A 13,675-nucleotide genomic window follows, 5' to 3' on the forward strand; every position below is an offset into this window, starting at 1 on the left:
GACGCAAAAATCCTCAATAAAATTCTGGCGAATCGGATTCAAATACATATCAAAAAAATTATACACCATGATCAAGTAGGATTCATCCATGGGATGCAAGGCTGGTTCAATATACGGAAATCAATTAATGTTATTCACCACATCAATAGACTTAAAAATAAGAACCATATGATCATCTCGATAGATGCAGAAAAAGCATTCGACAAAGTACAGCATCCCTTTATGTTCAAAACTCTAGAAAAATTAGGGATAACTGGATCATACCTCAACATTGTAAAAGCAATCTATGATAAGCCACAGGCCAGCATCATTCTGAATGGAGAAAAATTGAAGGCATTCCCTCTAAGATCTGGTACAAGACAGGGATGCCCTCTCTCACCACTTCTGTTCAACATAGTCCTCAAAACACTGGCCAGAGCAATTAGACAGACAAAAGAAATTAAAGGTATAAAAATAGGAAAAGAAGAACTTAAATTATCACTATTTGCAGATGATATGATTCTATACCTCGCAGACCCAAAAGGGTCTACAAAGAAGCTATTAGAGCTAATAAATGAATTCAGCAAAGTGGCAGGATATAAGATCAACACGCATAAATCAAAGGCATTCCTGTATATCAGCGACAAACCCTCTGAAACGGAAATGAGGACAACTACTCCATTCACAATATCCCCCCAAAAAATAAAATACTTGGGAATCAACCTAACAAAAGAGGTGAAAGATTTATACAATGAAAATTACAGAACCTTAAAGAAAGATATAGAAGAAGACCTTAGAAGATGGAAAAATATACCCTGCTCATGGATAGGCAGAACTAACATCATCAAAATGGCGATATTACCAAAAGTTCTCTATAAGTTCAATGCAATGCCAATCAAAATCCCAACAGCATTTCTTGTAGAAATAGATAAAAGAATCATGAAATTTATATGGAATAATAAAAGACCCAGAATAGCAAAAACAATACTAAGCAGGAAGTGTGAATCAGGCGGTATAGTGATACCAGACTTCAAACTATACTACAGAGCAATAGTAACAAAAACAGCATGGTACTGGTACCAAAACAGGTGGGTGGACCAATGGTACAGAATAGAGGACACAGTAACCAATCCACAAAACTACAACTATCTTATATTTGATAAAGGGGCTAAAAGCATGCAATGGAGGAAGGATAGCATCTTCAACAAATGGTGCTGGGAAAACTGGAAATCCATCTGCATCAAAATGAATCTGAATCCCTATCTCTCGCCATGCACAAAAGTTAACTCAAAATGGATCAAGGAGCTTGATATTAAATCAGAGACACGGCATCTGATAGAAGAAAAAGTTGGCTCTGATCTACATACTGTGGGATCAGGCTCCAAATTCCTCAATAGGACACCCATAGCGCAAGAGTTAACAACTAGAATCAACAAATGGGACTTACTCAAACTAAAAAGTTTTTTCTCAGCAAAAGAAACAATAAGAGAGATAAACAGGGAGCCTACATCCTGGGAACAAATCTTTACTCCACACACTTCAGATAGAGCCCTAATAACCAGAATATATAAAGAACTCAAAAAATTAGACAATAAGATAACAAATAACCCAATCAATAAATGGGCAAAGGACCTGAACAGACACTTCTCAGAGGAGGACATACAATCAATCAATAAGTACATGAAAAAATGCTCACCATCGCTAGCAGTCAGAGAAATGCAAATCAAAACCACCCTAAGATACCATCTCACTCCAGTAAGATTGGCAGCCATTAGGAAGTCAAACAACAATAAGTGCTGGAGAGGATGCGGGGAAAAGGGCACTCTTGTTCATTGCTGGTGGAACTGCAAATTGGTGCAGCCAATTTGGAAAGCAGTATGGAGATTTCTTGGAAAGCTGGGAATGGAACCACCATTTGACCCAGCTATTCCCCTTCTCGGTCTATTCCCCAAAGACCTAATAAGAGCATGCTACGGGGACACTGCTACATCGATGTTCATAGCAGCACAATTCACGATAGCAAGATTGTGGAATCAGCCTAGATGCCCTTCAATAGATGAATGGATAAAAAAAATGTGGCATTTATACACAATGGAGTATTACTCTGCATTAAAAAATGACAAAATCATAGAATTTGGAGGGAAATGGATGGCATTAGAGCAGATTATGCTAAGTGAAGCTAGTCAATCTTTAAAAAACAAATACCAAATGACTCCTTTGATATAAGGGGAGGAAACAAGGACAGGGTAGGGACGAAGAGCTTGAGACCAAGATTTACATTAACAGGGTTGAGAGGTGGGAGGGAAAGGAAGTGAGAAGGGAAATCGCATGGTAATGGAAGGCGATCCTCAGGGTTATACAAAATTACATATAAGAGGAAAGGAGGGGTAAGACAAGATAATACAAATGGAAGAAATGATTTACAGTAGAAGGGGTAGAGAGAGAAAAGGGGAGGGGAGGGGAGGGGGGATAGTAGAGAATAGGACAGACAGCAGAATACATCAGACACTAGAAAGGCAATATGTCAATCAATGGAAGGGTAACTGATGTGATACAGCAATCTGTATACGGGGTAAAATTGGGAGTTCATAACCCACTTGAATCAAACCGTGTAATATGATGTATTAAGAACTATGTAATGTTTTGAATGACCAACAATAAAAAAAAATAAACGAATAAATAAAGATATTGTGTCCATCTATATTTTAAAAAAATAACTGGGTGATACAGAGTTGGAAGAGTTGTGGCTACAATTTTGACCAGCGCTTAGCAATTGACAAGACAATTCAGTTATTTCATGCACAGCATTTTAAGATTACAATCATGACTAATGCCAGGACCATCAGACTTCTAAAGATTATATAATAAGGGCTGGGGGTATAGCTCAGAGGCAAAGCGCTTGCCTTGCACATGTGAGGCACTGGGTTTGAGCCTCAGCATCACATAAAAATAAACAAATATAATAAAGATATGCTGTCTATCTACAACTGCAAAAAAACTTAAAAAAGATTATATAAGAGCTTTAGAATATTGACATAAAATTAATACCATAATTTTTTCAGTTTTCAGTTTTCCTAGCAATCAGAAACCTAATAAAGACGGGGGGGGGGGGGGGGGACATCCATAGTTATCTTGATAAAAAAACAAATTTTGTTTCCTAGGCCAGTTCTTGTAAAATTTTACTAAGAGCAGCTCAAAACTTAAGAAAACTTACTGCTTTAAACAGGGATTTTTATGAGAGCTTGATAGTTATGCACAATAGTTGGCAAACTCACACGCGCCTGGAATTTGGTTGCAGCTCTTGATTCTCCTTTCCCCTCATCTTTTCACCCCTCCCCATTCTTCTTCCTCCTCTCTGCCAGGCTTCCTTTTTTTACATTTGCCTGGTCCTTTTTACTTACGCCAAAGGTGACATTCCCTGTGGTACATTTACATATGCACATAACGTGATTTTTAAAATACATCTGCATCGCTTCCTCTTCCTGTATCTTCACTCTGCTTCTAGATCTCCTTCTGCATTACGATCTTTCCATTATGATACCCTCTTCTTCCCTTCCCCTTTCTTTTATTTTACTCTAGCTTCTGCATATAACGGAAAACCTTCGACCTTTGAATTTCTGAGTTTGGCTGTTTTCACTTAGAATGATGTTCTCCACTTAGTGGCAGATGCCATGATTTGATTCTTCTTTATTACTGAGTAAAATTCCATTGTGTATGTATGCCACAGTTTCTTAATCCATTCATCTATTGGTGAACACCTGGGTTGATTCCGTAATTTAGCTACTGTGAATTGTGCTCCTGTAAACATTGAGGTGGCTGAATTGCTGTATGATGCTGATTTTAAGTCTTTTGGGGAAAAACCTAAGGAGTAGGGTAATTAGTTCATGTGGTGGTTCCATCCCTAGTTTTTTTTTTTTTTTTTTTTTTAAAGAGAGAGTGAGAGAGAGAGAGAGAGAATTTTTAACATTTATTTTTTAGTTCTCGGCGGACACAACATCTTTGTTGGTATGTGGTGCTGAGGATCGAACCCGGGCCGCACGCATGCCAGGCGAGCGCGCTACCGCTGAGCCACATCTCCAGCCCCCATCCCTAGTTTTTTGAGGAATCTCCATACAACTTTCCGTTGTGTGGTTAAACTAGTCTTTAGTCCCACCAGTAAAGTTCAGGTGTACCTTTTCCCCCACATCCTTACCAGCATTTATTTTTTGCTTCGTTTCCTTCCTTAAATTTGCATTTTGAAACAGATTCATACAAAATTTCTGAATTTGTGCTCTCCTTTAGCTTTCCCACCCCATTCAGCCTGCGAGTCTCAGTCTCAGTGCCACCTTAAGAAGACTTCCCTATTGATTGATCACTTTTTTTAAAAAAAAAATTTTTTTTAGATGTATGGACCTTTATTTTATTCATTTATTTATATATGGTGCTGAGAATCGAACCCAGTGCCTCACACAGGCTAGGCAAGCACTCAACCATTGAGCCACCGCCTCAGCCCCTTGATTGATCACTTTTGAAAAGTAGATATGTATGCTCTGTGTGTGTGTGTGCCATGTATATGTGTGCTGTGTGTGCGTGAGTGTGTGTGTGCATCTGCGTGCCGTGTGTGCGTATGTACATGTGTGTGCAGTGTGTGTGCCATGTGCTTGAGTGGGTGCATGTGCATGTATATAGTGCTGTGTGCGTGCATGTGCTATGTGTGTATGTGTGTGCGTGTGTGTGTGAGAGAGAGAGAATCAGAAGAGGAGGGACAGCTTGGTTCTTGTTTTCTGTTTGGGAGCCTGCAGTATTATTTCCTACACACTTAAACTTGGTAGGATAGGTCTCGATGGGGTTTGTTGTCGTTTGTTTTGCTTGAAATGTAGACCCTTCCTTGCCTCTAGAGACGGTTGTCTTTTTGTAGTTCAGGAAGGTTTTATTTTTGAACTTATAATGTAGTTTTAGTTTCTTCAACCAAAATGTTATTATTATAGTGTTGAATTTTAATTCTCTTTTTTGTGTATTATCTCTTTTTTGTTTTTTGCCATTCTCTTTTCTTCCCACATATTTCGTTTTAAATTGAATACTGGGAAAGCACTTTAATTGTATTTCCATGTCATGGAAGTTTTCTTTGTAGACATTTCAGTGCTTATCTTAATTAATGCTTCCTCCTTTGCAGTTTTTTCTTAATTAAGCCAGTCTTTTAAACTCCACCTATTTGTGGTTCTTTGTTGAAGCTTTATGCTTGGCATAATAATATGTGCATGGACATCTCTCAGATGGTTTGAATACTTGCATAAACAAAAACCAGATCTTGGTTGATGTGTGCTACTGAGAGTGTTAAAATGTTTTTCTATTAATGTGTTCTTTTTTTAAAAGACAGCTATATTGAGATGCAGGTTTATATACCACAAAACTCATCCATTGTGAGAGTACAGTTCCATGATTTTTAGGTTTCATAGAGTTGTGTAACTGTGATAATATCCTGCTTTTAGAATATTCCAGTTCTTACAAAGTGTCCCTTTGTGCCTGTTTGCAGTTAAGTCCTTGCTTCTGCACTCTGTCTGTAAATCTGCCTCGTGTGGATGTTTGTATAGATGCATGCAAAGTGACTGCTCATGTACACACAGATACAGTTTTTGCAGTTGTTTATATGTAAACAGCTGTTAAGTAAGGTGTGTAATGGACACACACACATACACACACTGTGTGATTGCTTTCATCTCCGTGTGTGGCTTTCTGGGGTCGCCTGCTTTCCATGTGGCTCCGTGGGCTTGAACCAATTTATCGAACATTTGCTGAAAATTTATAATGCTGTGAGGCTAAAAAAATACTATCACGAAATATTTCCCCCAAGCTCTGTGATGAATCCAACAGCACTGGATTCCAAATTAAATTGTTAAAACTGTGACACTGGTGTGGGGTCCAGAAGCTGCATTTTAAAGAATTATATTACTTTAATTTTTTTTGTTGTTGTTGCCAATGGACCATTATTTATTTATTTGTATTTATGTGGTGCTGAGGATCAAACCCAGTGCGTCACACATGCTAGGCAAGTGCTCTGCCACTGAGCCACAAACCCACCCCAGAAGCTGCAGTTTTTAAAGGAAATAAGAATGGATGTGGACCCGAGCATCTCCAGCAGCCAGGCTTTGGTCCCCTGTCAGTAGCAGCGTGTGGGGCAGGAGCAGCCATGCACATGGCCCTGGTTTGTGCTTCGGCAGCGTCCTGTCTCCCTTGATGTCCACACGCAGGCTTGGGTTGACCCACCTGCCCTGACCGTGGCTGAGCCTCAGCCTGCCACAGTGCCACCCTCTTGCTCACCGACCACCTGGTCCACCACTTATGTGACGGTGCACCTGAGCATGTGTGTTACTTACCACTCCGAATGCGGCACCCACTCTAGCAGTAAAGCGGCCGCTCCTCCTGGCTTGCCTTGCCTGCCCTGCTCTGCAGAGCCTCTTGTGTCTACTGAGCAGCAAGGAGCTTTACCCAGCATTCTCAGTTCAAACATAAATGTTTTTTAGGTTGTTGTACCCTTTGATTGATTTCCAGAGCACCAAATATTTTGTTTTTTGTTTGTGGGGATTTTTTTGTTTTTGTTTTGTTTCTGGATAAGTCTCATCCAGCTTTTCCCTTGGTTTGGGTAGAAGAATTGCTGGAAGTGCTCCCCTCAGAGTGTATTCTTTTTCTAGTGTAGTCATTTCCCCAGTTACACTTACTGTATTAGTCAGGGTCAGAGAAGTAGAACTAAGAAAATCTGTGGGGGGATGCAGACACGGACAGAATAGATGGTTTTTTGTTTGTTTGTTTTAGGTATTTTGTTTTTATTTATAGGTGGACACAATATCTTTATTTTTTGTGTGTGTGTGGTGCTGAGGATTGAACCCAGTACCTCATGCATGATAGGCAAGTGCTCTACCTCTGCGCCACATCCCCAGCCCAGAAGAGATGGATTTTAAGGAATCTGCTGATGCTGTCATGGGGCTGGCAGGTCTGCAATCCACAGGGCAGTCTGATAGGTATAGCAGTCTGGAAGCTCCGGCAGTGGTTCTGTGCTGTTTGGGGATTTTCTACTTTTTTGGAAAAATTTGTCTCTTAAAGCCTTTAACAGTTAAGGCCTTCCTGTGTTGTGGAGAGTGACCTACTTGACTCAGAATCTGTCAATTTAAATGTTAGTCACATCTGAAAATTCTTCCAACAACATTTGTGTTGGTGTTTGACCAAACAGATGCTCACCGTGGCCTGGCCAGGTTGACACGTGGAACTAACATCATGCTGTCCTCTGAAGATGCAGGTCCTTGTCTTAGTGCGAGTGTGGTCTGATTGCTGTCTGCTTCTCAGGGTGGACCCTTGCTCCCACTGGACTGGCAGTTCCAGCTGTGTACATATTTGACCGCGAGGCACCTGCAGCTTTGGAGTGCCCTGCGTCCAAACCTCCCCTCTTCCTCCAGGGCTCAGTCACAGGCCTGTGTGCCAGCAAGCATGTGAACACTAGCTCTCCTTAAGGGGTTGTGTCCTGTCAAGCCCTCGGGATCTGCCTGGAGTTCCTCAGCCTGCACAGCCTTTTCAGTTGGCCTGTGTGCCCCTTTTCCTATTGCTGCCTTATCCCTCTGCATTTCTTTGAGTGCTGATCACATTTTATTGTCACTGTTTGCGTATCTGTTTGAAGACTTTGTCTTCTGAGAGCAAAGCTCCTACACTGCCCTCCTTCTCACGGTCTGTCCTGGTCAGACGTGAACTTCTGGTTTGCATTGCCTGAATGAACACTGAATCTCTGCTGAGGATTTGGAAGCTACATTCATACTTCTTTTGTAGTAGTTTCTCATCATACTGGAATGTGGAGATGGTGATTATTTGGGGATGAAGCAAACCTGAGTGCAGGTGGTCAGCCTTGGGTCAGATGCCAGGCATGCTTGGGTGTCTTCAATACTTGCTTGACTCCTTGGTGCAGATGCTTTTATTTTTTCTCCCATCCAATGCCTGCTATGTAGGCGTTCTGAAGCAGAATTTACTGCTGGCATGTCAGACCTGTTCCATTAAGAAAAGCTGTTTCTGATAATTTATTTATTCACCCATGTTGTTTTGAGGATCAAAAAAGGGCCTCATGCATGCTGGGCAAGTGCTGGACCACTGAGTGAAGCCCAGCGAGGAGTTCCTGCTCACTTTTGTGTTTACTGTGTTCTGAGAATGCCAGGGCTGCTTCGGCTTCTTCACACCTAGAACTCAGTGGTTGGTAGCTGGAGACTGTTTGTAAACAATCAAATAATGTGATGATAAATAAACTTTTTCCTTGTCTTACCAGATATTAATCATCTTTCTGAAGTACAATCTCCATGGCCTGAACTTTTTTTGAAAATCATTTTGAGCAAAGTATTTGTTTAATAACAAGATAACCACATCAAGATGGTTGGAAAACTGAAGCAGAATTTACTATTGGCGTGCCTGGTGATCAGTTCTGTGACAGTATTTTACTTGGGCCAGCATGCCATGGAATGCCACCACCGAATAGAGGAACGTAGCCAGCCAGCCAAATTGGAGAGCACAAAAGCCACCGTGCGAACCAGCCTGGACCCTAAAGCCAATAAAACCTTTGCCTATCACAAAGATATGCCTTTGATATTCATTGGTGGTGTGCCTCGGAGTGGGACCACACTCATGAGGGCCATGCTGGACGCACACCCTGACATTCGCTGTGGAGAGGAGACCAGGGTCATTCCTCGGATCTTGGCCCTGAAGCAGATGTGGTCGCGGTCCAGTAAAGAGAAGATCCGCTTGGACGAAGCTGGTGTCACTGATGAAGTGCTGGACTCTGCCATGCAAGCCTTCTTACTAGAAATCATCGTGAAGCATGGGGAGCCAGCTCCGTACTTATGTAACAAAGATCCCTTTGCCCTGAAATCCTTAACTTACCTTGCCAGGTTGTTCCCCAATGCCAAATTTCTCCTGATGGTTCGAGATGGCCGGGCATCAGTGCATTCAATGATTTCTCGGAAAGTTACTATAGCTGGGTTTGACCTGAACAGCTACAGGGACTGTTTGGCCAAGTGGAATCGTGCCATAGAGACGATGTACAACCAGTGCATGGAGGTCGGTTACAAAAAGTGCATGTTGGTCCACTACGAGCAGCTCGTCCTCCATCCTGAGCGGTGGATGAGGACCCTGTTGAAGTTTCTCCACGTCCCATGGAACTACTCAGTGCTGCACCATGAGGAGATGATCGGGAAGGCCGGGGGAGTGTCGCTGTCAAAGTGAGTCCAGGGCACACTCTTCCTTCTCACCCCGTGTCCCCCTGATGAGTTTGTGTGTGTGTGTGCGTGGGTGTGTGTGTACAGATGTGGGAGTGCGCATGTGTGCGTGTTTGTGGGTGTGTGTGCATATGTGCGTGTGTTTGTAGGAGGGTTGCGCACAGATGTGTGTGCATATGTGCATGTTTGTGGGTGTGTGCATGTGTGGATGTGGGTGTGAGCATGTGTGGGGGGTGTGTGTGCATGTGAGAGTGCACATATGGGTGTGAGTGTGTGTAGGTGTGTGTGCGTGTGAGAGTATGTGCACATGTGGGTATGGGTTGCACATGTGTGTGTGGGTGTGGGGTTACATGTGGGTGCATGTGTGGGCATGGATGTAGTTTTTTTATACATAAAGTTTAGACCTTTCTGGAACAGGGGTAGTTTGGATGCGGAGTTTTCTTTTCATTAGTTCTCTGTCAGCTTATTAGATACCCTTCTGTCCATGTAATCTCTGTGTGTTTATAGTATCATGGTCCTTTGTGTCTGTGTGCTGGATGCCAACCAGCTAACAGGCAATGAAGGGCCTTTCCTCTGACCTCAGCCTCAGAGTCCAGGTTCAGTGTTACTGGCTTGTAACTTCTGACTTCTAGGTGTGCTTGTAAGTGTCAGTTTGGCTTCTGGGTAGAGTTAGGGTAATACAGGGAATGCACCTACAGTGTCAGCGAGCACTTAGGGAATGTCAAGCATTTTAAAATTTTAGTTATAGCAATAATGAAGGCACTACGACCTTTTACAGATAAGACAAAGTCATGGAAAGGTCAGGGGGACGTGCTCATATTGAGATGCAAAGCTGTCATTCAGAATGTGCCAGATCCACTGAGCTCTGCTGTTTTCTAGCACCTTGCCACAGGCAGCGCCCTGTCATCAGGTGGTCGATCCTCTTCTGGCTGTTTCCAGGAGGCAAGAGCCGCCATGGTTGGAAAGCTTCATCCACACAGAGGTCCTTAGGGGCGAGCGCTTAGAACAGCGACTAAGCCTCTTGCTCAGTCTTGCACTCTGCCTCCTTTCCATGAAGGGGTGGCTGCAGTGGACCAGTTGGTGTGTGGCCTGAGCAGTAACTGTGTGCGGAGAATGAGGAGATGACAGTGGAAAGCACTGTTAAATTCAGGTGGTGCCTCCTTATTTAAGAGAATTTGGGTAAAATTTTATTTATTTATTTATTTTGGTCTTTTTTCATTTATCAAAGTAATGTATATCCCTGTAAAAAAGAGAAAGAAGTGTGCAGTGTGAGCCATTCCTTCCACTGAGCGCATCTCCTCACTTTCCCACGACTGTGACTTGTCTAGTAAGCACTGCCTTTCCATGCAGACCGACTCTGAGGAATACCTGCCTGCCGGCGCCTCACTCTCAGTTACTGGTGGTTTACACATTATCAGCCATTACCATCACAGCAACTCGAGATCATTTGTATTGATTGAAAGAAAATTACAGTCCTAGTCACTGTCACTGCACTTTATTGTTCTTTCCAGATAATAATCTGTAGTTGATTTTTAATGACCTGTATTCCTAGGTAAGTACAGCTGGGGTTCTTTCTGCCTCTGGATTCAGCCAATCATGCATCAAAAGTATTTGCAAGAAATTGCACTGAAGATGTACATACTCCCCTCGTCATCATTCCTACACATGCAGCATGACAGCTGTCTATACAGCATTGGCCCTGTTGTAGGTCTCAAAAGTGATCTAGAGGTGATGTTAGCTATAAGGGAGGATGTGAGCAGGTTGTGCAGATGCTGCTCCATTTGTGTGAGGCTCTTGAGCATCTACACAGTTTGCATCTGCAGGGTTCTGGAGTCCGTCCCCTGCTGATACCAAGGGCTGTGGTGTGCCCTGGCCGGGAGACTCTGGTGCTAGTTCTGCTTGTCAGTGCAAAGAAGCTGACAACACCTCCAGACTCTCCTAGTGGGGACTGAAGAGATATGTGAAGTTAAATCCTGGGGATAGGAAGGGAGAGACCGTTCTGCATGTGTACCTGCTGTGCTTAAGGGACACAGATGGAGGCCATCCATAGATCCTTTAAGTCAATGAATTTCATCAGGGAACAAGCCTTGGCATCTAGTCTGTTGGTTGGAGACCCAGCCGAGCTCTGGGCTTTGTCATAGAACCTTGGCCACGTTGCAGGTGTCTGTGTGAGATGTTCAGTGTTCGGCTGGGTGAGCGCTTAGTTCATGTGCACGCCTATGCTCACCACCCACACCAAGGAATAGGGAACCCCAGCAGCATCCAGGAGGCTGTGCCTACTCCTTCCTGTCAGTGCTCCTCCACCCAAAGCTGCCCCTGTGCCACCCCAGTCTCTACAGGTTGTCTTGCTTGTTTTTAAACTTTATTTACATGCAGTTGTGCATATTTTTTGTGGTTGGCTTCTCTTATTCAGTGTTGTGTTTGAAATTCATTCATGCAGTTGTAAATAGCAGTGGTTGCTCCATTGTTATTCCTGTAAAGTGTGCCACATTTGATCTATTCTTCCATGGACAGACACTTTGAGTTGTTTCTGGTTTGGGGCCATTGAGGATAAAGTTGCCAAGAACGTACTTGTACGTTAGTTTTGTGGAACATGAGCATTCTTTTTGAGTGTATTTCTTTCATTTTGAGTATATTCCAATGAGAATTATTGGATCATATTTATGTGCTTGTAGACACATACGCACGCTTGCATGCGCACGCGTGCACACACACACACACACACATACTATAAAATATATACTTCCTTAAGATTTTCTAAACTGTATTATTTGTGGGTGTTTATACTGTAATTGTCTCTCATCTTTGCCAGCACTTGAACCTTTTAATTTTAAACTTTCTGATAGGGTACATGTGTTTTTTGTAAATTTAAAAACAAAATTAAAAAATGGCATATGAACCTCTTTTTTAAATAATCTTACCCAGAATTCCAATGTAAAGCACAAGAGCAAACCTTTAGTTGAATCTAAATTATCCCATACTTCCTCTTTTAAGACTGAGTCCCTACTCTCGAAAAACCACGAATTCAGGGATAGGGCAGAAGCAGTTATTTCTTTAGGACCAAGTTGTAAATATTTGGTGTTCATTGTTATGTCGATTTATACCTCAGAGTCAGTCATCTTGTGTGCCTATTCCTGTGTACAAACATTGCTTTCTTTTGGAAAAATTGTTTAAAATCAGTTTCTTTTTTTTTTTTAATTTATTTTTTAGCTTTAGGTGGGCACGATATCTTTATTTTATTTTTATGTGGTGCTGAGGATTGAACCCAGTGCCTCATGCATGCCAGATGAGCACGCTACCCCCTGAGCCACATCCCCAGTCCCTAAAATCAGTTTCTTAATACTTGTTTTAATGTTATGTAGTATGATAGTACTTAAAAATATTTGGGAAGCCTGAAGGTTTGCAGATGTCACCAGGTAGCCCAGGAACCTAGGTCCTGGCTGTTGAAGACATTGATGTGGGACAGGCTCACAGCTCTGCCTGCCTTCGCTTGTCAACTGTGAAGGTTAGCCTTGCCTCCACTGGGGCTGGCATGGAGATACCCCACTGTTTCCAGTCAGGGTGGTGCCTTTTCCTTCTCTGGTCAGTTCCAGTCTCAGAGACAGAGCAGGTGGGGGTGAAGCCCAGTGGTGAAGCACTTGCCTGTCACGTGAAGCCTGCCTTGGGTCCCAGCACTCGGGGGGCACTTGACCACTGAGCCTCATCCCCAGCCCTATTTTGTATTTTATTTAGAGACAGGGGTCTTACTGAGTTGCTTAGCACCTTGATTTTACTGAGGCTGGCTCCTGCCTCAGCCTCCCGAGCTGCTGAGATTATAGGCGTGTGCCACTGTGCCCAGCTTACAGGTCTATCTTTTTTTTTTTTTTTAGTTGTAGATGGTTACAATAATTTTATTTTTTTATGTGCCTCACACATGCTAGGCAAGCACTTTACCACTGAGCTACAACCCAGCCCTGAGTCTTTTTTTTAAATTTTTTACTTGTTCTCTTTAGTTACACATGACAGTAAAATGTATTTTGGCATATCATGTAAACATGGAGCATAATTTCCCATTCTTGTGGTTGAACAGGATGTGGAGTTACACTGGTTGTGTATTCATATATGAACATAGAAAAGTTATGTCCGATTCATTCTACTATATTTCCCATTCTCATTCCTGCCCCTGCCCCCAATCTGGTGAAACTCCATTCCCCCTAACCCCCATTGAGAGTAAGCATCTGCATATCAGAGAGAACATTCAGCCTTTGGTTTTTTGGGACTGGCATTTTTCACTTACCATGATATTCTCTAGATCTATCCATTTACCAACAAACACCATAATTCCATTCTTCTTTATGGCTGAGTAATATCCCATTGTATGTATATATCACATTTTATTCGTACATCTGTTAAAGAGCACCTAGGTTTGTTCCATAGCTTAGCTATTGTGAATTGAGCTGCTATGGACATTGATGTCCACTATAGTATGCTGATTT

General features: G+C 42.4%; 1 protein-coding gene across 3 annotated transcripts in view; it reads left to right on the forward strand.

The window, feature by feature from the left end:
* The window catches only part of Tpst1 (tyrosylprotein sulfotransferase 1), a 112,687-nt gene that overhangs the window by 32,842 nt on the left and 66,170 nt on the right, over positions 1–13,675 (forward strand). For all 3 annotated transcript variants that reach the window (XR_003301836.2, XM_026400469.2, XM_026400468.2), the window contains one exon: positions 8,258–9,203. Coding sequence is in view for 2 of the 3 variants with exons in the window: in XM_026400469.2 (XP_026256254.1) it covers positions 8,359–9,203 (845 nt within the window). In the remaining variant the exon portion in view is untranslated. The remainder of the gene's footprint in view (positions 1–8,257; positions 9,204–13,675) is intronic.

This window comes from Urocitellus parryii, chromosome 9 (assembly GCF_045843805.1).
Source record: "Urocitellus parryii isolate mUroPar1 chromosome 9, mUroPar1.hap1, whole genome shotgun sequence".
Lineage (NCBI taxonomy): Eukaryota > Metazoa > Chordata > Mammalia > Rodentia > Sciuridae > Urocitellus > Urocitellus parryii.